Source organism: Anopheles maculipalpis, chromosome 3RL, assembly GCF_943734695.1.
Source record: "Anopheles maculipalpis chromosome 3RL, idAnoMacuDA_375_x, whole genome shotgun sequence".
In the NCBI taxonomy this organism is placed as follows: Eukaryota; Metazoa; Arthropoda; class Insecta; order Diptera; family Culicidae; genus Anopheles; species Anopheles maculipalpis.
In genome coordinates, this window is record NC_064872.1 from 9684958 (window position 1) to 9708172 (window position 23215).

The window sequence follows — 23215 nt, forward strand, 5'->3', positions numbered from 1 at the left end:
TAAATCACAACAGAAGAAGAAAAAAAAGTTGAAAAAAACTCAAATGCAAATTACGGACATGGATGTGGTTTAGCATGGACACACGTAAAACCAGTACGACAAGGCTAGTAACAAAGCCTTGTGCTCCATGCACCGCAGCCAATGTCAGAACTTAAAGATGGATTTTAACTTGCTCACAATACCCTTCTGCGGTTCTGGTGGTGATCGTTGTGTGGAAGTCGACGGCGGTAATGATCGTTCACCCGTGTCCCTGCCTTCGGTCTGGGGATGATTTTGGTCTTGCATTAAATCGTTTCGCTTTGTTTCAGCCAAGCTTTTCTCCTTGGAGCTTGGATGATGATTGACTGCATCCTCGTCACTGTTTATTTCCCCAGCCAAAGCGGGACACCCGACTTCCTATGGACGTTTGGTTGCGGTGGGAGCTGACTTCTTTGGCTTTTGCACCAACCCACCACCTCCTACAACCGGCATACCCGCCTTCTTTGCCATTAGGGATGCCGGTGAGGGTGGTAACAGTACGTTCTTCTTCCGCACCGCATCCACATTTTCCGCTGCCAACATTTTGTCTTCCCACTGTTTCATCTTCTCCTGGTAGCGTTTCATGTCCGCTTCCGCTTCCTTGTTATACCGTTCCTTTTCCGCATCCGTCAACCGTCTCCACTGCATGCCAAGATTTTTCATCTGTATCTTATTGTCCTCCTTCGAAAGACCGAGCACCGGTTTGTTCTGAGCACAGAATCGCAAATAACCGTTCATGGGACGCTTCGGACGTCCCAGTTCCTTTAGCGCACGCTTTTGTTCGCGTTTCATTTTTCCATCGATACGCTGCTGCCGCTCGTGCTTGATCTCTTCCTTCTGAGCGTCCGTTAGCTGGCTAAGATATTTTGCATTCTTCTGCAACCATACTGCCTGCTCACGTTTGTACTCTTCCTCATATTTCGCTTTCGATGCTTGATCAAGCGACTGCCACTTGACGGCAGCTAGTTTCGATATATCGGTTGGGGATGCGTTGGGATTTGCGCTTGCCAGTGAAGAACGGATACCTTGCACAAACCTTATGTAAGCGTTCATGGGTCGTTTTGGTTTTTCCGGGATACTGGCGGCGACATTGAGTGAAGGCGTGAGGTGCAATCCGGCAGATTGTGCCGACACAAGGGAACCCGTTTGCCTGCAACATATGAAAGAGTATGAAAATAGTTGTACCTCCCACGGTGGGACTCGGTGTACATAACCTTGTTTACGACGTAAAAAAAGGAAATGCTTTTGGACGAACAACCAACATACCATGTGGATAGCAGCCAACGTGGACTGCATAAAATCCTTGCCATTGTATGTTTACTGCCAGAAATGCGCACGGTATAGAAGCAGACAAATTCAATTCCAAACAAAACTCTTTCTCAATTTGTACAGACAAGCTCACTTCTTCCAGTGAAGCCACAGTTTGACAAACGCGTTTTGTTTACTTTTTGTGCGCGCTTCTGTTTCAGCGACCAACTTTCAAACGTATGTTTTTTTTTTTAATTTTTTTAATGAAATACCCCTTTTTTGCATCAAGAGCATAGCGTGAATAACAAAAGCGAAAAGATAAATATCCTACTAATTCACAATCATGCCTTTTTTCATAATTTCACTGGAAAATGATCATTTTCGAAAATTTTCCCAACTTATCCTTTTTTCGAACTACACGTGCGCGTGTGTGCGTGGCAACCGTGTCTGACGTTTGCAATGATTCCTTGCTGTCAGTTCTTTACGTAACGTTGTTGACATCGCGCGCGCGTTCTCAACCCACAGCAGCTGAGCAGGACGAAACACGCACGAGCTGCACGTAATGAGGTCGCAACGAGCGCTCCATTCATAATTGGTGAGAGAAAACGGAGACTCGCGAGTCGCCGCTTCTGCCCATCTTCGATCGACGAAAGCAAAGAGATCCGATCGGTTTTGGTGTCCGGTTGGCGGGGTTAGTATCGGCTTGCATACGCTCAGAACATGTAGATGTGCTCACTGATGTAGTGTTGGCCATTCCGGTTCGAACCCAACAAAATAGTTCCGTTCCTCTTTTTTTTTCTAAATCCTTCCATTCCGATCCTTTTTTGAAAATCGTTCAGCTCCAATACTTTCGTTCTGATTCGTTCTTTTTCAACTCGTTTCGATTATTGGTGGGTTTCGTCCTTAACATAATCCCGGTTTGGTCCGATTATCATGTTATAGTCAAAAATTGTTGCGATACACATCAACCACTTCCCCCCACAGTTTGGTCCAGCGGTGGAAGCGACAGCGTTGTCGGTCTTCACACGGCAGGACTGGGGTTCAAATCCCATCGTAATCGTTCTCCTGTATGAGAATCTAAATAATATATTATAGCGAAGTTCTTTCATTTCATCATCGGTTTTTGGCACCGATGCATGCGTTCCGTTCCTTTCATAATTAAAAAAAAATTGTTACATTCCGTTCCTTTTTTCAGCAAATTTCCCAACACTTCACTGATGAAGCATAAATTGTTCCTTCCAAAAAGGCCGGGTTTCGGAGAGAGAGAGTGAGAGAGCGGTACAGAGAAAGAGAAAAGGAAGAGAACCAAGTCGTCCTTTGAATCGTCCATGTAGGCATTCTCCCCGGTTAGGCGTAAAAGTGGGACAAACTCGTCCCCATCGCGGTATTGTCGTAAGAGGGCACAAAAGAGAAAGCCTTCTAATATTCGCCTGCCCTTTTGGCAGCTCCATCACCCGGTGGTAGGTAAAAAAGGATACTGAGAAAAAAGGACAGCAAAGAAAGGAAAAAAAGCGCGGAGCAAAATTCTGCAGTAGTGCTTTTCTTCCTGCCGTAAACGGTACGGCCGTACATTATAATATCGCGACGTTCTTCGATCGTCGACTTGGGGTCGGCAATGTGGACAGAATGTAGGCTCCAGGCCCCTGTTGTAAATCCAGTTATCATAAAGGTTCAACCGACTGCCTATTAAAACGGCACGATATTTACATAAAAATGTATCTTCTGGCCTTGTAAGAGTAGCCGGAGACCCTCGTTTTCCTTCTGCCAACAGCAAATCGGGTAATTGGACAGTGAAAAAGAGCAGTGCAGTGTCACGAAAAAGGATACGGAAGGGATACCATCGTTCCAATTCCAACCAATAAGTGTCACATTAGCTAATGCAGTCAAAGCCCTGCTCCAAGAATGTAAGTTGGTGGTGGTGCATGGTGCATAATATTTCCTCGTTTGATTAATAGTGGCTTCGATAAACCCTTCCGCCGTTCGCCGCGAGCGCAGGTTCGAAAGACTCCGCCAGAGCCATCTATCTAAGGCCATTGACTGTGTGTGATGAACCACCACCCTCCAGGCCCTTTTAGCTGTAAGGCGAAAGGACATGCAAAGCAAGAACTCGCGTGTATTTCCGTGTGTGCGCGTGTGAAGAACCGATACGATGCCCTAGTTCCTTTACGGTGTTTCTATATATCCCTAAGAGTTCTTTCCTAATTGATTTTTTTTAAAGAAGCTGCACTGCTGGTGTGTTACTGCCCCACAGTAGTGTTGTATGTCACTGGAAGCAGAAGAAGCAGTGAAAGTTTAGTCTCTTTCAAGCATCCTTATCCCTGTCCCCCTCTCCCCTCCCCCACCAAGAACTCAGCTTTCGCCTTTGACCCTGCAGTGGTGTAGTAACCTCTTCCACCGCATTGCTCCATTCCATGGTTCCATAAATCAATATCCAGTGAGCGAGAGGGTATCTCGCTTTCGGTTTGGTTCGGTTCGGTTTCGTCGGTTGCGAACGGAGGTCCTTATGCTGTTCTTTTGTTATGCGAACCTATGTTTATGCTGTACGTTTGGCCGATTGGCCACTGAATCGCGCGATTATGTTTATTTTTTCAGTCCTTTTGGGATGGAAACTCGCATGCAGCACGCCGTTGTGGTGTTGTTGTGCGAGCAGAATTTTAAGTTCTTCTTCGACCTATATCCGCACTATTGAAGGCAAGCTGCTCTTTCATTCAAATTGCAATACCACCAAAATTGCTCGTAGTACTACGAATGAAGGCGCTTTTATGTAATCGGACAGAAACGGACAAGAAACTGATAAGTGCACCCTTCCATGCGTTCCGAGCACATGTGCTGTGTGTTAGAAGGATTTGCCATCATCATCTTGCACGGTATCGTGCTTACTAGTGTTGTGCGTATTGAGGAAGAGTGAGTTTGGGATTTAAATCTTTCTACTGAATGATTCAAATAAACTACTCACAAAGAGTTTTTACATCTCTTTTGAGATTCGAATCGCAATGAGTGTTTAAACACTTTTAGGAATCAATATTATCAATCTCATTCCGAAGGAGGCAATAATAGCCAGAGCAACTCGAATCGCAAATTGATTTTCAAATTCATTTTATCAAACTCACTCCTCAGGAAGTCTAATGCGAATCGCAGGAGGTGTTTAAACTCTTTTAGGATTCAAATCGCAAAGAGTTTTAAAAGAAGCAGAAATAAAAGTGAATTAATTCTTTGCAAAGAGTTGTTATTCACATCACTAGTGCTAACCGTATGGGTTGTCTTCAGTTGTGCTTGAGAGTTCTATTTTTGGCGTTAAGGGCTTTTCCGTACGATGTTGGAAACATCATCCATTCGATTGATTTATAGCAAATAAGGGAGAAGAGTGGCGTGAAAAGCTCATTAGAATTCTCTGTTTTGGGTTTTGCACGCCTTCCAGAGCACTACACTCGGTGAACGATGGCTTCGCAGAATGGGCGCGAATCGAAGGATGGACTCTCCCAAGGTGCTTCCTCGGCGAATGGAGGTGCACTGCAACATGGCCAGCAGCAGCAGCAGGAGCATTCGTGTGAAATTTGCGGCATGTCAGGACTGTCGGATGATGCGATGCGTGACCATACCCGCCAATACCACGTGGAGGGAAGTGCACAGTGTCCATTCTGTGGGCTGTCAGGGGTACCGGCCGCCGAACTACTGCTCCACGTGAACCAGGCACACCTGGACTACCTAACGCCGGAGAATGAGCTGATGAGCTTCATCGATGATCAGACGCCAAGGTAATCGACTAGCCAAAAAATGGGACACTTGCATGATTGAAAATACATTAACACACTTAAAGCTTTTGCAGTGTCGATGGTGATTCGGACTCCATATCGGATTGTCGCGGTTTGTCACCCTCGATTACGTCCGAGCTGCTGACACCGATGTCTGGATCCGGTGGAATGAAGGTGGGTTTTAACGGTAGCAGCAGTACCACCACCATCACGACCACCAATATTAGTAGCAGCAACCACACCGGTATGATGTTGTCTAGTGCCAGTGGTGGAAGTTTCACGACCGTTTCGTCCAACATCGGTAGCCACAACCATCATCAACCTGGCTCCGCTTCTCATCAACCCGCGGGACCGGAGCGACCGCAACAAAATGGCACCGCAGCGATGCTTTTGGGAAGTCGGATGACCGGAAGCTCCTCAACGGCTGCCAGTAGCAGTAGCATGAGTAGTAGCCGATCTAGCTTGGGAAGTAGTAGCACCAATCTTAGCAACGGACATAGTTCGAACGGGAAAGCCAACAGCCAGCATTATCACTTCCCCGATGTGACGATGGCAGCCAGTTCTGGTGGTGTTGGTGAACCACCACACACAAATGGTACGGGCGGAAGTAAAGACGGATCAGGTGGTCCGCTGATGAATGGAGGTGGTGCTGGATGTACAACACCAGCTGGTGCTGGAGCTGGTGGGCAAGGTTCACCGCTGCGATCACAGCTAGGCTTAAAACTGAAGTCACACAAACCAAATTCGTTCAGCATTACAGCGAGCGGCGGATCGGAAGTAACGAATGGACCCGCCGGACCTGGTGGCCCAACTACCATGACAATTACAACGACAGCTACAACGATCACAACGAAGCAAGCGAGTCCACTGCAATGTCTCCTTTGCCCATACACTTCCGACAATCCATCGGTCCTGGAGGAACACATCAACCGGTCACACTTTGATCCTTTGAGCCCGGGTGTGAATGGCGCAGGTGGAGCGGGTGCCGCCGGAGCGGCTGGAGGTGCAGGCGGTAGTGGACAGCACGTGGACACGCTCAGCGTTCTACAGTGTCCGATCTGCAACCGAACGTTTGAGTCAGGTTCGGACCTAGAGCTACACGTGAACATCGAACATCGGGATATTCTTAGCCCAGCGAAAGCGGACAGTGGACGGGCTACGAACGGCACACCGGTGTCGGGTGCAGCCGCCCACAATGGTAGTAGCTACGGCGGTAGCAGTAGTAGCCTCTGTCCGGTCTGTGGCATATCGTTCGATCACATGAAAACGCAAGACATGGAGTACCACATCGAGAAACACTTTTCCAAGAGTCCACAAAATCCAGGATTCCAGGGTGGTGCAGTTGGTGGGGGAGCCGGTGGCGGTGTTGCCGGTGGTAATAACCATTCAGCCGTAGCAGTGGATCTGGAAAAGCAGGCGCAAAAGTTGCGTGAACAGCGTGAGTTTGAAATGCTGCGCGCTCAGTACGGTATGGACGATCAGGGCAACTTCCGGGAGCAGTCGGCAGCCGCGATGCAGCGTGCAGTGTATGCGGGTGAGATGAGTGTGGCGGATTACTACGAGCGACAGGTTGGGTTGCGTGCGGCCGAGTCACATGGTGTAGATGATGGTTCGTCTTGTACGAAATCGGTATCGCCACGTGTTTTGTCGCTGTCGTCCTCCTCGCCGAACGTGATCAAAACGTACGTGTGTTCGAGTGTGGATCACTACGCGTCAAGCTATGGTGATAAGGGATGGGGTTGCGGGTATCGAAATTTGCAAATGATGCTGTCGTCCCTGCTGCAGGTAAGTTTCCTATACCTTAGACAAAAAAGGGCCGATAATAGAGACTGTACTTTCATTAATTCTGCAAGACTTCCACAAGAAAGTATGATAGGATCTCATAAAACGACAATCGTGAACCGATCCCTAACAATGAAAATGAAATGACAATGAATGATAGTGATTTGATTGCCAGAGGCTCAAGTGGAACGGATTAGACTCTCCAACATTGCCCTCCATTGTTTTGAAAAGCAATGTCATTAGATAATGGAGAAAATACTATAACTAACGAATTTTTAACCTTACACCGTTTCGGATTCGATTGACATTGGAACGATTGGAAATGGTAGATTTAATCCGATCCGACTAAGATTCCTTCCGATTGAAATCCGATTGGGGTTCTACTGGGATTTGATTGGGATTCCTCAGAGATTTGATTAAGACAGGCTGGGTGAGAATAGTCATATTTAATCGTACGGAGGTATTTAAAGGCGGATACTGAGCCGTTGTAATTTTTTTTGTTATACGCCGCTGACCGGAAAGTACGTATTGTCAAATTTAATGTTCAGAATAGATAGGGAATTTATTAGTGTTTTGTAGTATACGAATTAAACACTGCAGTTGAGTAAATGTACATTTTTTCCCCATTGCAGAACACATCGTACAACGAAGCACTTTACTCGGCTTGGGGTTCACATGGACCAGCCCGAACCGCTATGCCCAGCATTTCTCGCCTGCAACGCATGGTAGAAGCTGCCTGGGCGCAAGGTTTCGATATACAAGGCTCGGAGCAACTGGGCTGTAAGCTTTATAACACTCGGAAGTGGATCGGTGCCACGGAAATCGTGACCGTGCTGTCCTGGCTGCGTATCCGCTGTGAATTGGTTGATTTCCATCGACCCACCTCATCCGACGGTCGCCATCCGGAGCTGTTTAATTGGGTGTTACGCTACTTTGAGGAACCGCGCATACACACTCCTCCACTGTACCTGCAGCACCAAGGTAAGGCTTTTAAAATAGTTTTTTTTTTTCAAACAAAATTTCATTTAACATGTTCGCGTGCTTCTGTCTGTCTTTTCTTTTTTAGGTCACTCACGCACAATAATAGGTATCGAACAGCGAACGTCCGGTTTGTCGCTACTGGTACTGGATCCAAGCCACGGGCCGCGGCAAGTAGCAGCCCTAGGCTCGTCGCAGGATTCGTTGCGCTTGATTCGCAAAAATTCTGCTGCAATGCGTGCTCCCCAATACCAGGTTGTGGCAGTAAAGGGACTGATCGATACCGAGGATCAGTATCAGGTGAGTGAAGCGTTTTTTTAACCCGCGCAAACTACTTCATACCAAAATTACCATTCTATATTTTATTGTTTTTCGTGGTTTGGAGAATGTTTTTATTTTTGTGGTATATTACTGCAAGCAAATACATGAAAATCCCTTTCCAATTTCATTTTCCCAGGCTAGCAAAGTGTTGAAATCGTTACGAATTCCCCCTGACCGTTGACGAGCTCCGCTGTGCTACCGGTCGGTTCGTCCTACAGTATCAGCAATACCATGTTTTAACTTCAAACACCTCCGCTACAATAATAATGTCTACCTTCAAAAGGAACCGCACGCGCAACAAACGGTGATCGAAACCTTTTAGTTTTGATTCCCGCAAAAAAAAAATCCCTCTACACCTAAGCTTATTACTTTAGATGCAACTGCAAGCGACACAAGGTACCGTTATTGCAACATGCACACCGTGACAGCAAAGCTAACAGAAATAAACAAAAATATATATATAGTGTAACGATACCAAGGAAGTGAGGATGCGCACGTTTAAAAAACAATCCTTACATCTTTGCGGACTATTTTTGGGTTGGCGGAGAGGGGTAGAGTTCCTGTTTGTGCTACATTTTTGGAGTAAATCGAATAATCGTGAAGAAAGAAGATCTGTGTACAGGGAAATCATGTGACGAAATTGTTTAGAATGTGCCCGAAGCGCCTCAAAAATTCAAACGGAACTATTAGGATCATTTTTCGCTTGCAGGATCATATTGCTGATGAGTGTTGTTTTTAAATGCAAGATTGGATAGTTATCATTTTATATCTCTATTGTGTTTAGTTGGTTTAGTTAAGTTAGTCGCAGGGCCGACGTGAAAATGAGTGGAGAAACAAATAAATTGATGGATACATAAATAAGGTTTTTTAAAGCTAGCTTTTGTTCCCTTTGTTGTTTTGTTGCTTTACTAATTGTTTTATTGAAAACTGATCAGCACGAGCTCTTTACTTGCTCGTCCGTTTTTTTTCTTGAGAAGGTCTCTAGCGAAAATGACTCTGAGTACAACGATAAGACCCCTTCGAAGACTACATCTATTCGTAGATGAGGCGCTAGGACCGCGAGGAATCTTCGACTAACAAGCACAATGGAGATCTCTTCGGCTAGGAGTTCCCTTGGATGACATGTCCTTTAGAGTGACTAGTTTTCTTGAACGATGAGACCTTTTCACTACGAGGTCTCATGGTAGATGAAGTTTAACTCCTTAAACTCTACATGATCTATAGGCAGACAAATTCTCTTAAACGAATAAGTATATTACATGAAAAGTTTTCTCACGAGATAAAGCCCCAGTGTGCGACGAGACCTTTATTTACAGTTAAATGCCCTTGGGTAGACTAGATTTGTACGTTTAATGGTATTTTAATGTTAATTTGACTTTTGCTTAAACCTGTTCTTTACACAACCAGGAAGTAAGTTGCTCAAGAAAAGGATCTTTTCCACAAAATTATTTAAAACATTTCCCAAACATTCGGTGGTCCTGCATGCAAATGTATCGGTAAAATCGGGTTCAGCTAAGATATGTGATGTAATTACGCCATTCGGACATTCTTTGAAAAGCGCAAAAAAAATTTCTAGGCAAATACTAAATGTACACTTTAATAGGCTAGCGTACGCATCAGGCACGTGCGAAGAATGTAACAACAACAAACAAAAAAGTAAAACTAACAACTAAAGGTAGCACACATGACAATCCTTTTCCTCCCTGAACAAAAAGAACAAAAAATAAATAGAAATGCCCAAACGAAAGGGTAAATTGAAAAACAAGCCGACACAAAACGTACACACGCAAACCTGCAGCAGCAGCAGCAGCAACAACAAGAGTGATCCTAGAAAAAACTTTCAATTAAAGGATTGTGATATGTAATAAAAAGATCGACCGTGTAACACGCGAGCCGCATCAAATAATGCGCCAGGGTAAATAATCTCGCTTCGAGGGATATATACGGTTGCACCTATTTAAAAAAAACAGAACAAAGTTACAAAATACCGAAGCACCTAAACGATTGGTTCAAAAACATATTGGATAATACAAGCGTGAAACGTGAAATTCAAAAATATTAAACGGTACAAAGTAATAAAATTAAAAAAAAACGAGAAGCAAAACAGAGGCTGTCATCCTTAAAGCCTGTATGTATGCTAGGTACCTTTCGCCGGTCAGACTAAATTTGAAGCACTCACGATACGGTTTAGAGTACAGACGACAAAAGGTTCTAACAGTCCCTTGTTATCTGATACACAAGCCAACTAAACTAGGACACTGCAAGCTAATCCATTGATCATTGCATTGCCATAATAGTTTCATATTCCTCTTTCATTTACGATCTTCTTTACGCCATTACTCAAACCTTACAAGCAATACCACACCATACTTAGTAACCGGTGCAGTGAATATTTGAATAGCTTTAAAAAAGAAACACAACGTTCAGTGTGATCTCTCGTTTAAGCATACCACATTTGCTCAGGAGTTAGGGTAACAGAGTTCATTTGGCAATAGCACTAGAATGCGTCGTTAGTACTTTAATTTTAGATATTTTATTTTTTGTTTGCGATATAGGTAATAATAAAGTGCTTATTGACAAGAGACAACACGAGAAGAGCAAAAGATATGTTGATCGTGACTATTTTTATAAAACTTTCAATAGTATCGTTTTAAAGTAGGGGGCTCATCGTTTACTGTTTTACATGACACAGCATGGCAAAAAAAAGGAATTCGACCCAGTTAACAATGGTCTCAAGAGGCCCTCCGAGAAGTGATCACGCTTGTAACGCAAGTAGATTAACCATAGCATAGTGGCAGCGATTATTTGCATAGCAAAATGAGTCCTCTTTTTCTACTTGCAACAATCACTCACCACATCCACAGCTTATCACCGTCCACGTGCGCCGTATTGTCATTGAAAAAAAAAAGAATACTATTTTGCTGACTTACAGTGTTCACACATGAACACATGAACATAACTCAAAACGCATGCAAACGTTACCAAATCAACCGAGAACCGAGGAATTGAGAAACGCTCAGAGCTCCAGCGCGTTAAGAAGAATCAAAAGTAGTGGGAAAGTGTGTAAGAATAGGTGCACATTTAATACTCATCCATTTCAGTTCCTGAATTGCCTGAATTGCTTTTTACTCCATTAGCGAAGCGCGATACTCTAATTCGAACGTGCAAGATTAAGTGATAAAGTGTAAAAGCGAAACGAGGCGACATGAAACACCAAAAGAAAAGGACGCCACAGATTTAATTGGCACCAGAATCAAAGGCGTTTGTAGTAGAGCACAAGCCGGTAGAGTAAATATATATATACATATATATATATATTGATAAAGAAATTAAAAGCTAAGGTAACACAACAAATACTGCAAGTACCTCAACTTGGACACCCGTCTCATTGTGTGGTAAGCTTTTTATTAGAAAGGTGCGAATACTTATAGGGCGATACTCGCAAGGAACATAAATCGAGGGGATTTGCAGAATTTGCTGTCAATGATTTTACGTGTTATGAATTTATGCAATTTTTTATTGATTTAATTACTTTTTTTGTTGTTCCGCGTTAATCGTTAGCTGAATGTTTTACAATGACTGTCCCACAAGCAAATGTTTTGCATATTTTTAGAGGACTTTCCTTGACGATCATTTAATCTGCCGTCTTAACTGTCGAATGTTTGGAGCTTACTTAGGCTTTTGATCTTCGATAGGCGATGTTCCAATCCCTGTAAAAAAAGATTTTTCTCCAACTCATGGACGCTGGCATTGCCACAGAGAGAATAAGTTGTAAAACAAGAAACGATCCTTTGTCTGGTCGTCAGCAAGTGTCTCCTTTAGTGCGAATAAATCCTCAAAACTGAGAAACCGTTGTTCTAGGACCGTGGTTCAAATTTCAGCCGAGGAACGTTCTGCCGTAGTGAAACTACGTGGTATTTAGCAAATTTAGTAAAGCCAATCGATGGCCGGCATGACCTAGGAAACCTTCGATTGCAATTCCCCATGGCTGATTTCGTCATCGATGTTTCAAATAATTTAAAAACTTTGTTGTTCGTTGACTGTACAAACAAGACATGAGCACAATGGAAATGGTTGGGCAGATCGCTTGGATACGACAAGGTCCTTCTCAAGATCCAAGATCCAATTAATGCATGTGTTAATGCTGTGTATCGTGCCGCTTATTTCATTCTCTATGCTGCACTAAGCTAGAAAACAAATTCAATACAGAGAGAGAGAGCGAGATAGTATTGTGAAAAGGGTAAAACAAACGATCATGTGTATTGATAAGTTGTGTGCGAAATCGCTACAAATAACAACTAAAAAAATAGCCCAAGAATGAGATAATAACCAAAAAAAAAAAAATCCAAGAAAAAGAAAACACTGTTTATTTTTGTATAATTAAATACTTAAACTTACATAGTTCCATCATTATCGTATTAGTAGTTAGATGGGGAAAGAAATTTACGAAGCAAAGCACGTGGCACAAAATCACGCTCGCACAAGCCCATTAAACACACACAAGCACTGCGCATTACAGGACAGGTGCAGTGTAAAAAGTGGCAGAAGATAATGCTTACTGGTCAAACAATAGTCATCTTCTTAACCAAAAAAATAACAAGAACGTAAAAAAAACCTTTAAACAATTTACGTAACATAAAAAAACACACAAGATGGGAGAAGGAGAGTTAGAAGAGAAAAAGGCTCCATTCCTTTCCTGCCGGAACTATTTTATTTTTAACGGGTAAGCACGTGTTTATGTGATTTTGTGAACAATTTTTTGTGCATTATTCAAACCAGCAAACATGATTGGCGTTTAGCACTAAAAAAATAAAACAAAAAATCACAAGCTTTCCTTCCACCCGTCTAAACTCGTAAAGAAAATAAAAATAATCGTCAAATTTATCGTTGAACATTTGGCAACGCAATTCGTTTGATAAAGAAACACGAAATAAGCGTACCTAGTTATAAATATGCTTAATTTTTTCACACGTTGTATAAGGTTTCGGTTGTGTGCGTGTGAAAATGTTCCCCAATTGCAGGAGGGAAGTGGTTACAATTTATTCATTTTTAAACAACAACAATCTCAACATGGATTTATCTGTGCCTATTACATATACCGACGAGCAGGGAACGAATTCTGCACGTGTGCATTGGCAGGTGTGTACATATATTGTGGGAATGAGCATACGAAAAAAAAAAATGAGATCAAAGCGTTCGAAAGAACGCTAAAGTTGCCTCCATGATACTTGTTTTCTGATGTGTAAAAGTGACCACACGTAAAGAAATGTGTAAATGGATGAAGCAAAAAGAATAACGAAGAGGCAAATCAAATGGCATAAATGCGTGCAGAAAAAAGAAACGATACGAATTACGAAAGTTCTTTTGAGTAATATAAGAGCAAAATAAAGCAACAAACAACACAAACAAAGAAAGGCCGGCAAGTACGACATGCATTTGCTGGCCCTTTAATTAAACTGCTAACTTGCACTGGAAACAAGCTATCGAAGAAGAATTGATATGATAACGGAACAAAAGGCACAATAAATAAAGGAAAGAAAATTTCAAATAAACCCTTTCTATGTTTCAAGAGTTGCTGGAGAGAGAGAGAGCGAGACATCTTGATCCACAGACACAGAAATATACCGCCCGCAACATAATTTTATCAAATTTGCTTCTTAAAAGAAATATATCCATAATTATCAGCAAAGAAACGAAAAGCAAAATCCAGTAAAGCGAAACACGGAAGTAAAAAAAAAAAAGGACAAAATCACGCACAAGAAAATCAACGAGATATGTTACAAAAAGTGAGAAAGAAAAGAAAATAAAAAAATATAAGTGAAACAAAAGCATGTACAAAACGGTTGCTTCATTGCGTAGAACGCATGCCGAATAAAGTGTTTAATTGTGATGGGCGGGTCGACTCGAACCTAGCGGATCGAAGCCAACCGTAAGCGACCCGCGAAGCGATTGGGGTCCTATTTTCAATTCCCATGAGTTCGGGTCGAGTTCTAGGATGACAATATGCTGAACTTACTGGTCGATCCCTACTCGTTGCACTCACGGGTCAAACTCGATTCCTATAAGAACGAACTCGACTTCGGGACGAACAGTAAAAAGAGTCGTATGACCCGTCACTAGTGTTTAAATCAGATTGATAATAAGAAACAAAAGCTAGTGAATTTTGGAAGACCCAAAATCACTACGAAAAGTAGTAAAAAGATCGTCCTGCTGATGTCCATTTGCAGTATGGTGAACAAATCTGGTGAATCCGGCCAAAACGATCAATCGAAAGATCTCATCATGTTTTGTTTCATTTATTCAACTTTAAAGATCCCATTAAATTTAATTTTAAAATTCATATTATTCAGTGTGGGTTGCCAAGTCGAAACGAGTTCGCCATCACCGGTGTTAACAATGTACGAAACTCGTTACCTGTTGCAATTTACCAATTTTACCATTCACAAGTGAAAATGCTTTTCCAACGCTTGCCAACATTCGTAGTACCGTGCGTCCAGCTTCTGACACGTTTCTTCACCCCAGCGCGTAACGGCCATACTCAACGACGATTCGAACATGAATGCCTGCGTTCCATCGGCAATGCGTTCCGGCTTAAGTTCCGCATTGGAGGCTCCCTCGAAGCACCGATGATCTGGGCCGTGCGGTGTCATCATGGAGTGGAGTGAGGCTCCACCAGGTAAAAAACCACCCTCCTTTGCTTCGTACCGACCGAATATCAGTCCCATAAATTCGCTCATGCAATTGCCTGAAGAAATTTCAAATAAAAAGGAGATTTAATGGAATGATCCTCATCTAAAAATCGACTCTAGAACACTTACGGTGATAGTATGGCGGACGGAAGGTATGCTCCTGCACGGACCATCTCGGGGGGAAAACAACAAAGTCAGCAATAGCCGTACCGGGCCGATTGCTCGGGCAGGTAAGCACGGTAAAGATGCTCGGATCGCAATGATCGAAGCTAACGGAATTAATCACCATAAATCGGGCAAGATCGTACTTGTACGGCACATAGTTACCGTGCCAGCCGACCACATCGAACGGTGAGTGGCCCTGGGTAGCGACAAACAGTGCTCCCTGGTACTTGGACACGATTCGGTACCCTTCCACCGAGCGATCCTCGAAGTGTGCCGTTGGTGTTAGGAAGTCACGCGGGTTTGCTAGTCCGTTTGCACCGATTGGACCCAAATCAGGCAGTCGGAAGTGACCATCGTACACCTCGAGGATGTAACCACGGGAGGGTCCTTCTAGCGCAACACTGAACCGGATTCCTTGCGGGATGACACAGATTTCGTTCGGTTTCACGTACAATCGTCCAAACTCGCTCGTAATGTCCAGTGGACCCTGTTGGGGAACTGAATGGAAAAGAAGTGGAAGGAAAAATCCGAATGAATCTCTAAATATCAGTCGGTCAATGGTGAAGGTTCCACTAAACATTATTTGAGCATTTGTGGGGAGTTATTCTCTTATGTTTAGTATCGGCCAGGACTGGATGAGGTCATACACTTTGTAGGTAGATGATTTAAAGGCCTTATTCAGGATCAACGATATGCCGTTCCCATAAAATAATTTGAAAAATGTTTCCGATTGAAGATTTCTTCAAAAATCTCTACTGTTCGCTGCTAAGGGAAGATTCGTCCATCGCTGACGCACTATCCTTCAGCACGATCTTTTTTTGTGGATGAAGCTGTGATGTCTTGACGTTATTGTTATAGGATGCATACATAACTCTAAGAAATTTCGAAAATTTGTACAGCTTTGATCTTTTGTTGCTGACTGAGGCTTGTCTCGCCACCTGATTGTTGCACTACTAAATACTACTAAGCTAGAGCAATAGATCGTCACTTACCTATAAGAAAGTCCCCATCGGAGTTGTAGAATGCCGTATCCTTCATTGAACAGTTGGCCAGATACACATGTACCGCCAGTCCATGGCGGGAACGAACATCACCCGCACCGCACACCGTATGCAATCCAGCCACAAAATCTACCTCCACACCGTCAGCCGGCAAATCGAACGGGTTCCAGCGCATTTGGTTCGGATTTGGGTGCTGCTCCTCCCAACCGGTTCCACGCAGGAACGGTGCCGTTCCTTCGAATCGCTTGAACGGTTGATGTACGACCGATGGCCGGATGCGGTACAGCCAGGAGCGCGTGTTTTCGGTACGCGGTGCCGTAAAGGCACTTCCCGACAGCTGCTCCGCGTACAGCCCGTAAGGACACTTTTGCGGTGAATTTTGTCCCTCGGGGACGGCGTTCGGGAAGCGGGCATCTTCCGATGTGAAGTGGGAACCGAATCCAGACAAATACTGTGAAAAGATGTGCAAATGAAAAGCCAAGAAAATAAAAATTATGGAATGTGGTGCCACCTCAACCTGACCAATCGGAGGATTTTTTGTTGTTGTGAAGAACACGATTAGAAAATGATACTGCGTTCGAAAAACTGGTTTTGTCTTTTATATGCCCGGGTAAAGTTAACCTGTTTGGATATGTTGTTCACTTGGATACAGATTGGAGGCTCGTCAGACTCCACTTACAGAACAAAATATCTCAAGGTGAGGCAAACACGGACAAACTGATACGCAATTTTCTTTCCGACAAAGTTCTTAGTGCATGTTGGCTATAATTTGATGAGGCTTCTTATCTTCCGTTTTTAAACTACACACATCTCTCTGCCATATGTGTGATCCGTCTTATCTCTGGCCACAGTCACAGTCTCATCACTACTCGGCGTACCTGATATTCCGGCATGTTGACTTTTTCGAAACGATTATCTCGAGGTTTCGGATGCGTTGGATAACACTTTTACTTTTATCTAGCGATCGTACGGCTCACCGCACCAGTAAGAAGATATGTTTCTTCTCAAGCCAACCGTGCCTAGAAGCACTTGAACCGTTCGGATTGTAGCAGTCGACTGAAGTGACCCGGGTTGGTTCCGTTGGTTATTAAGCATTCAAAAATATTCTAATTCCCGAACCCATCATCGTGTGTCCCCAACCACGCTGCGTTTGTCTCCTTCACAGCAAAGCCAGAATCCGATCGTCATCATTCTACTGGCAACTTGGCGGGCCTGCCGCTTAAACCGGATTCCTGTGTTTCGTTCAAACCGTTGTCCGGTTTTGTGACGATATGCACGTACAGCAATATAGGACGGTTTGTAGCGGGTTGGAGGACATTCAGGGGTGTGACGTAGTCGTTTGTTTACGCGTTTTGTGTTGCCAGGACGGGAAAGCATCGAGAACGCTCTTACCACTCGGTCTCAGTTGCTGGCGATAAACAGCATCCATGGAATGGTTGTTGTTGCTGACCATTTCACGATCCGAGGGTACGATCGTTGTAGTTTGCAAATCGACTGGTAACTTGAGGTGACTTAGAAATGCTGACTCACGATGCATGTCACTGATGCATTGATCATTTGTAATAGAATCTATTTCGGTTAAGTTTAACGTGAAATTATTCCTTTAATCCTGCGATGCTGTTTTAACAGATAAGATAATGAAGTTTGTCTGTTTGCTTTGCGCTTTTTATAATGCCTAGTGGCGATAAGATGCTGAAGCTGAATCATAACTTACGCACACAATCATTCGATCCAGTCCAGGGTGTAGGGTCAAACCTTGTCAATCCAGTTTCCTCTAGCCAGCTCGACCGATATTGATGTCAAAGGTGGTTTCACGTTCCAGTAGTTTATGATCGAACCAGTTAATGTGCGATCGTTGTGAAGAATTGAACGTGTAACGATCTCCAACTTATTGCTGTAATATAGTGGATCGCTTGAAGTTGGTTTTTGTAGCCATTTTTGATTTACTTCGTGTCGATCAGTGTTCTGGTGAATTGCTAAGGCGTGTAGTCGGTCGTCTTGTTGTCTAGTAAAATGATCGGAATACCAATAAAATCAACTTTTCGCACTTTGTGTCTGATGGGCTTGATCTGTACTATCAGGTATGTTTAATATGTGCTGCGTTGAGTTTGAGACAGGAACAGGAAAGTGTTAATACTGCAGTCATAATATAATACCTATAATACTTGGACAGTGGCGGATTTAGGCTCTCGGAGGCCCTAAGCGAAATGGAAGTTGCGACATATCTTATTGAATCTGTTGATCGAGGGAAATGGTTCTTTGTGTATTCGGGCTCCGGCTTCGGCCTTAGGAGATCTTAACTTTTTCGCGATAGATTATCGTCCAAAAAACTTCCTTGTCGGAGGAAATTTGTCACCCGAGGGGCCTTGTCTGGATTTGGAAGATCGTCCGAGGAATTTTCGTCGGTTAAAGTTCATCTATAAAGTGACCTCGTAAGCGAAGAGAGTCTGATGTTACCAAGGAATATCGTCTGCCAAGAAACCTCATAGGCAAAGAATTTCGTCGTCCAGGGGCTCCAATCTACCGATGGACCTTGTCGACAAACAAGGATCTCATCATCCAATGTGTCCTCTTGTGTATCGATCCAAGAAGTTTCCACGAGTCTTCAGAACTCTTCAAATCTTGATCCACCACCGAGTAAACTCTGTAATAAGTAAATACACAATTAAAAAATAAGTAAAATTTCAAATCGCAGTAAACGAAAATTAAAAAAAATCCAATATCGCTCCTTTTTTTGGCCCGCACTGTCAATGGTTGTGCACTGTCAAATGAACAGCCCGCAATGTAAACAACACGTCTTTCGTAGCAGTGGCACAACTGCAATCAGCTGTACTGTCGAGTTTCTCTCAATTGGAGCCCTTTGAACAAAGGTAAAAACAGCATCAAACCCACCCACCCCGATGTGGAAGCGAGTTCCGGTAGAATAAAAGTGTGTATATGTGTGTGTCGTTGTCCAGCTTATACAGTTTATCAACAACAAATAGCCACTGCCACTTCAACGTCACCCGTACGGTATGTCCCGTTGATTGTTGATGAAATATTTGATGAAATGTTAAAAATATAACAAAGCTTACACCTTCGGCAACGTTGATAAGAGCAAACGGTACGCTGGAGTGCGTACCAGTGTATGTGTGTGTAATCGTGATTAGCAGAATGCTGCTTTGTGAGCACGACATCATCATTTATTTAGGAATCCGAGCTGTGAAGGAATACACTCAACCCCAACGCCCTTTGTAATTGATTGTGTTTTTGTCTAATTTTCATAGTGGACAAACATCCCCAACGATGGTGAATCAGGGAAATCGCCCCGTTGTACTGGTAACGAACAAGGAAACACCGGAAAAAGGCATCAACAAACTGAAGCTAAAGTGTGTAAACCATTGTCGGCTGACTGTTGGTATACTGGATGCTAATCCTGGTATTCGTTTCATTCTAGATGTGATGTGATCTTTCCCAGCAGTCATCCGGCTACCAGAGACGAAATACTAGAACTTGCCGGTCAAGTCGATGGAATTCTTTGGGTCGGTCATATGCTGCTGAATGGCGAGGTTCTGGATCGGGGTGGTGAACGTCTGAAAGCGATCTCTACCATGTCAGCCGGTATGGATTACGTCGATATAGATGAGTTCCGGAAGCGTAAATTCCCGCTCGGGTACACCCCGATCGTGTTGAACGATGCCGTAGCCGATTCCGCCATCGGACTGATGATTGCAGCCGGCCGGCGGTACCACGAGGGACGTCTAGCGATCGATCAATCACAGTGGAAGGGCGGCCCCCAGTGGCTGCTCGGGCAAGACATCAAGGGCAGTACGGTGGGCATCATCGGAATGGGTGGTATCGGACAAACGATCGCGAGGCGGCTGCAGGGCTTCGAGATTGGTCAGCTGCTGTATTCGGGCCGCCGTCCAAAACCGGAAGCCGAAGCACTTGGTGCCAAGATGGTGCCACAGGACGAGCTGTTGCAGGAGAGCGATTACGTGTTCATCGCCGTTCCGCTTACTAACGAAACGCGTCACATGATAAACGAGACTACGCTCTCCAAAATGAAGCGCACGGCTGTACTGGTGAACGTGGCACGTGGCGAAATCGTTGATCAGCAAGCGCTGGTAGCGGCACTTAAGAATGGAACGATCTTTGCTGCTGGATTGGATGTAATGTCGCCCGAACCGCTACCGGCGGACGATGAGCTGTTGAGTCTTCCAAATGCAGGTAAGTGTGCGCACCGATCAATCATTATTGATACGACTCCGACAAGATAATACTATCACTGATCGCGTACTCTTTTTTTATCGCTTTTTAGTTGTCATTCCACATCTGGGATCCGCTACGGTTCAGACACGGAACAATATGGCCGAAATAGCGGCATTAAACGTGTTGGCAGGAATAGCCAACACGCCAATGTTTTCACCTTATCCGTATTAAATTGTTTTAGCTGATCTGTATCTGGTGCCTTAGCGTATACTTAATATGGGCAACTGTACGAATTACAGGGTATCCCAGCAAAGTTTGACACTTTCCTATGGTTTTTTGGCGCGTGCCCATATGTTGTTGTTCTTGTTCCGCAATTTTTCGACACATTCACATATATTGTTGGTTTCTTTTACTGATTTTTGGTTTCATTTTGGTATGATAGAACTTAAAGTAAAAACAAAAGTTTCTGAACACTCTGAAGAACTCTGTAAAGCTGAAAATATGGGCAATCAACAAAAAACCTCGGGACGAGAAAAAAAAATAGATGGGATCGCGCCAAAAAATCCTCGGGATACCGTGTAAGAAAAAGAACTCCGGTTCCTCTGTAACATAAAGTAAAAAAAAACACAAAAAAAGGCTGCATTATCAGCATCACACTTAGAGCCATATGATGAAACCAAACTAGTAAATTGAAAGGGATTTTATATTGGATGTGACTCTATTTGAAAGATTCTCTCACGTATGACTGATTATACAGATAGATTTATACACAAAAAAGAAGGTCAAAGATAAAATAAATTTAACATTACACGCGTATTGTATCGCCATTAAAAAGTGCCTTTCATTTGTTTTAGCACGTCCTTTATTAAGCTTTGATTCAAAACTGTGATGGCATAGTTTCATTCCGTAATCCGTGCATTAAGTTTTCCACTGCACGTACCGCCATTTTGTCCCGCGTTGTTTCGGTGGCCGTTCCTAAATGTGGTACAATTACTGGAACGAAATTATAGGGATCTGTAACAAAAAAGTCTGATAAAACAATTACTTCAACTATTTTCTTACCACAATTGGGTAACTGGAAAAGTTCACTATCGGCGAGAAATGGTTCCGTAGTTACCGTGTCCAGTCCAGCTGCACGTATTTGACTACCTTTTAATGCTTCGATCAATGCGGTCTCATCTACTATCGCGCCCCGTGCAATGTTGATTAAAATGGCGGTCGATTTCATCGCTGAAAATGCTCTCCGATCAAACAAACGGCACGTCTCGTTATTTAAGGGACAGCTGATAAAAACGATATCCGATTGTGCGAGAATTTCATCGAACGATACATGTTGTGCGTTTAAGGTTTCTGCACTCTTTTTTGGATTGCGACCACAGTATAAGATTGCGCCGATATCGAACCCTTGTAAACGTTTCGCAATAACTTGTCCAATACCACCGAATCCAACAATACCCACCGTGCTGCCTTGGATGGATCGACGAGCGATGCGTATAATGTTGCCAGATTGAAATAACCCTTCGTTTGTGATAATCATAAGACCGATCGCCAAATCCGCAACTGCTTCATTCGGTATGTGCGGTGTGTGTCCTAGCGGAATGTTTCTTCGCTTCAGCTCTTCAGTATCCACACAATCGACACCGTTCATCGTTAAAGAAATGGCCCTTATCTGTGGTCCGCATGCATCCAACACTTCGCGATCGAGCTTCATCTTGTAGTTGGTCCACAGCAGTCCATCAACGCCCGGACAGAGTTTGAGTATCTGAGCACGGGTTGGAAAGTCCTCTGTTGGTACGACCACGTCACAGCTGCAAGGTAAGAGAACGGCAATGGCACCGAAAAACGATTTTATCTCTTTTCATCATTTGACCAAATAGTATGCTTAAGAACTAGTCTTGGAGATCGGTGAATCCTCTGTTACTGGTAAAAAAAAATTAAAGTTAAAATTTTTTTTTGAGAGATCCTAATTTTAAATTAGGATCTCTCAAAAACCCCTATTGACGAGATTGTGGAGACTTTTTTCAACGAAATGCTCACTTTCAGGTTGTTTTATACCCAAGAATTAATGGTTTGTTTGGACTAGGAACTTTTTATAATAATGCCGATCTTGTCCAAGATCTTCTGCCACTTCTGATGCACTTTACCTCCTTACAAAGCTTTACGTTACTTTGAGAAGAACAATATCTTAAACATACTTACTCCAGGCGCAGTAATTCCAATGCTACCGGTTGCACCTGATGATGCGTTACCAACACTCGTGGACGTTGCATGGCTCAACAGGATACGCTTTTCTAGCGATGGAAAATGTACAATATACAAACGAAAACCAGCAACAACAGGAGCATCTTCATCTTTAAGAATCTCTAATTGAATCAATACTTCTGCACGATCGAAACCCGAATGAAAAGCCCACGCCTCGAATGAATTTATTTTGTACCCACTAAAGCACGAACACAATTGATAACACTTGCTCTTTTTAGACAATACGCATAATCAAAAACACGAAATGTTTTACGAGACCTCCTCAGAGGCATCGGTGAAAGTATGCTTGAACGTTACTATCAGCTAGATCTGTTTGTTCAGCATGGAAAACGAAAATTACCGTAAAGGGCAGCAATCATGTATGAAAGAAAACATTTACAAACGAAAGTGAGTAAGCTTTATTTGTCCAAATTTAGATGACATCAGATTTCATCAGCTGACATCACTTCATCACCTGACATCACGCATTACCAGGTCTCATATCGTTTTGCAGAATCCTCGGACGCGAGGACAGCATCCATCTTGTCGAAAATTTCGCCAAGTGTACAATTTGTCTCCGGATATCGCTGCTTAGATTTTTATCCAAAGTTACGATCGTAGCACGGTACCAAAACTCGCCTACCACCTCGAGATCATTGCCGTCATTTGATAATCTGCTTTGATTAAATGGCAGAGTACAAAATTTGGTCGGTGGTAAAATCTCCTTCACCAAAACCAGCTTGGGGACGTTCAGGACTGATAAAATACCCCATCTTTAACAACTCCCAACTTGCCAGATGACTTCGTCTAGGTATGGCGACTACATCTT

The 23215-nt window shown here is 43.4% G+C and overlaps 7 protein-coding genes across 8 annotated transcripts in view; 3 read left to right on the plus strand and 4 right to left on the minus strand.

Moving 5' to 3' along the window:
- LOC126564707 (homogentisate 1,2-dioxygenase) overlaps window positions 1-23215 on the minus strand; it is a 650355-nt gene that overhangs the window by 479958 nt on the left and 147182 nt on the right. For both annotated transcript variants that reach the window (XM_050221799.1, XM_050221798.1), the window contains exons 2-5: window positions 16833-16850; window positions 15946-16405; window positions 14918-15451; window positions 14528-14844 (exon numbers count right to left, since the gene is read on the minus strand). In XM_050221799.1, the coding sequence (XP_050077756.1) occupies window positions 14540-14844; window positions 14918-15451; window positions 15946-16405; window positions 16833-16847 (1314 nt within the window). In that variant the 5' untranslated portion in view covers window positions 16848-16850 and the 3' untranslated portion in view covers window positions 14528-14539. The remainder of the gene's footprint in view (window positions 1-14527; window positions 14845-14917; window positions 15452-15945; window positions 16406-16832; window positions 16851-23215) is intronic.
- The window catches only part of LOC126565684 (uncharacterized), a 343737-nt gene that overhangs the window by 5161 nt on the left and 315361 nt on the right, over window positions 1-23215 (minus strand). The gene's annotated exons all lie outside the window — the stretch shown is intronic.
- Window positions 397-3679, minus strand: LOC126560388 (transcription factor A, mitochondrial). The gene is made up of 2 exons (XM_050216348.1): window positions 3609-3679; window positions 397-1168 (listed from the first exon to the last, which is right to left on the minus strand). The coding sequence occupies exons 1-2, from the start codon at window positions 3677-3679 to the stop codon at window positions 397-399; spliced, it is 843 nt and encodes a 280-aa protein (XP_050072305.1).
- Window positions 4685-8393, plus strand: LOC126564078 (zinc finger-containing ubiquitin peptidase 1-like). Its single transcript, XM_050220993.1, has 5 exons — window positions 4685-5021; window positions 5084-6803; window positions 7433-7781; window positions 7867-8078; window positions 8236-8393. Exons 1-5 carry the CDS (start codon window positions 4705-4707, stop codon window positions 8278-8280), a joined length of 2643 nt encoding a protein of 880 aa, XP_050076950.1. The 5' UTR covers window positions 4685-4704; the 3' UTR covers window positions 8281-8393.
- Window positions 17097-23215, plus strand: part of LOC126564326 (pH-sensitive chloride channel 2) — a 31866-nt gene continuing 25747 nt past the window's right edge. Inside the window, exon 1 of the mRNA XM_050221332.1 lies at window positions 17097-17102. The gene's annotated coding sequence lies outside the window, so the exon portion shown is untranslated. The remainder of the gene's footprint in view (window positions 17103-23215) is intronic.
- On the plus strand, window positions 19195-20387 carry LOC126560389 (glyoxylate reductase/hydroxypyruvate reductase-like; the record flags this gene model as incomplete). The annotated part of the gene is made up of 3 exons (XM_050216349.1): window positions 19195-19322; window positions 19391-20163; window positions 20255-20387. Coding segments are annotated over 3 exons (1023 nt in total), but the record flags the coding sequence as incomplete, so codon positions are not given.
- LOC126565148 (glyoxylate reductase/hydroxypyruvate reductase-like) lies at window positions 21023-22415 on the minus strand. The gene is made up of 3 exons (XM_050222296.1): window positions 22345-22415; window positions 21208-21953; window positions 21023-21138 (listed from the first exon to the last, which is right to left on the minus strand). Exons 1-3 carry the CDS (start codon window positions 22413-22415, stop codon window positions 21023-21025), a joined length of 933 nt encoding a protein of 310 aa, XP_050078253.1.

What these genes read in the sequence shown, in the direction of transcription:
- LOC126560388 (XM_050216348.1), bottom strand. Translation starts at nt 3,679, where the DNA reads ATGGAATGGAGCAATGCGGTGGAAGAGGTTACTACACCACTGCAGGGT. An exon ending in AGGCGAAAGCTGAGTTCTTG is followed by an intron (nt 1,169 to 3,608) that starts GTGGGGGAGGGG and finishes CATATGTTGCAG; the next exon opens with GCAAACGGGTTCCCTTGTGT.
- LOC126564078 (XM_050220993.1), top strand. Translation starts at nt 4,705, where the DNA reads ATGGCTTCGCAGAATGGGCGCGAATCGAAGGATGGACTCTCCCAAGGT. An exon ending in TGCTGTCGTCCCTGCTGCAG is followed by an intron (nt 6,804 to 7,432) that starts GTAAGTTTCCTA and finishes TCCCCATTGCAG; the next exon opens with AACACATCGTACAACGAAGC. An exon ending in ACTGTACCTGCAGCACCAAG is followed by an intron (nt 7,782 to 7,866) that starts GTAAGGCTTTTA and finishes TTTCTTTTTTAG; the next exon opens with GTCACTCACGCACAATAATA.
- LOC126565148 (XM_050222296.1), bottom strand. Translation starts at nt 22,415, where the DNA reads ATGCAACGTCCACGAGTGTTGGTAACGCATCATCAGGTGCAACCGGTA. An exon ending in TTGGAATTACTGCGCCTGGA is followed by an intron (nt 21,954 to 22,344) that starts GTAAGTATGTTT and finishes CTTACCTTGCAG; the next exon opens with CTGTGACGTGGTCGTACCAA. An exon ending in TTTCCAGTTACCCAATTGTG is followed by an intron (nt 21,139 to 21,207) that starts GTAAGAAAATAG and finishes ATTTCGTTCCAG; the next exon opens with TAATTGTACCACATTTAGGA.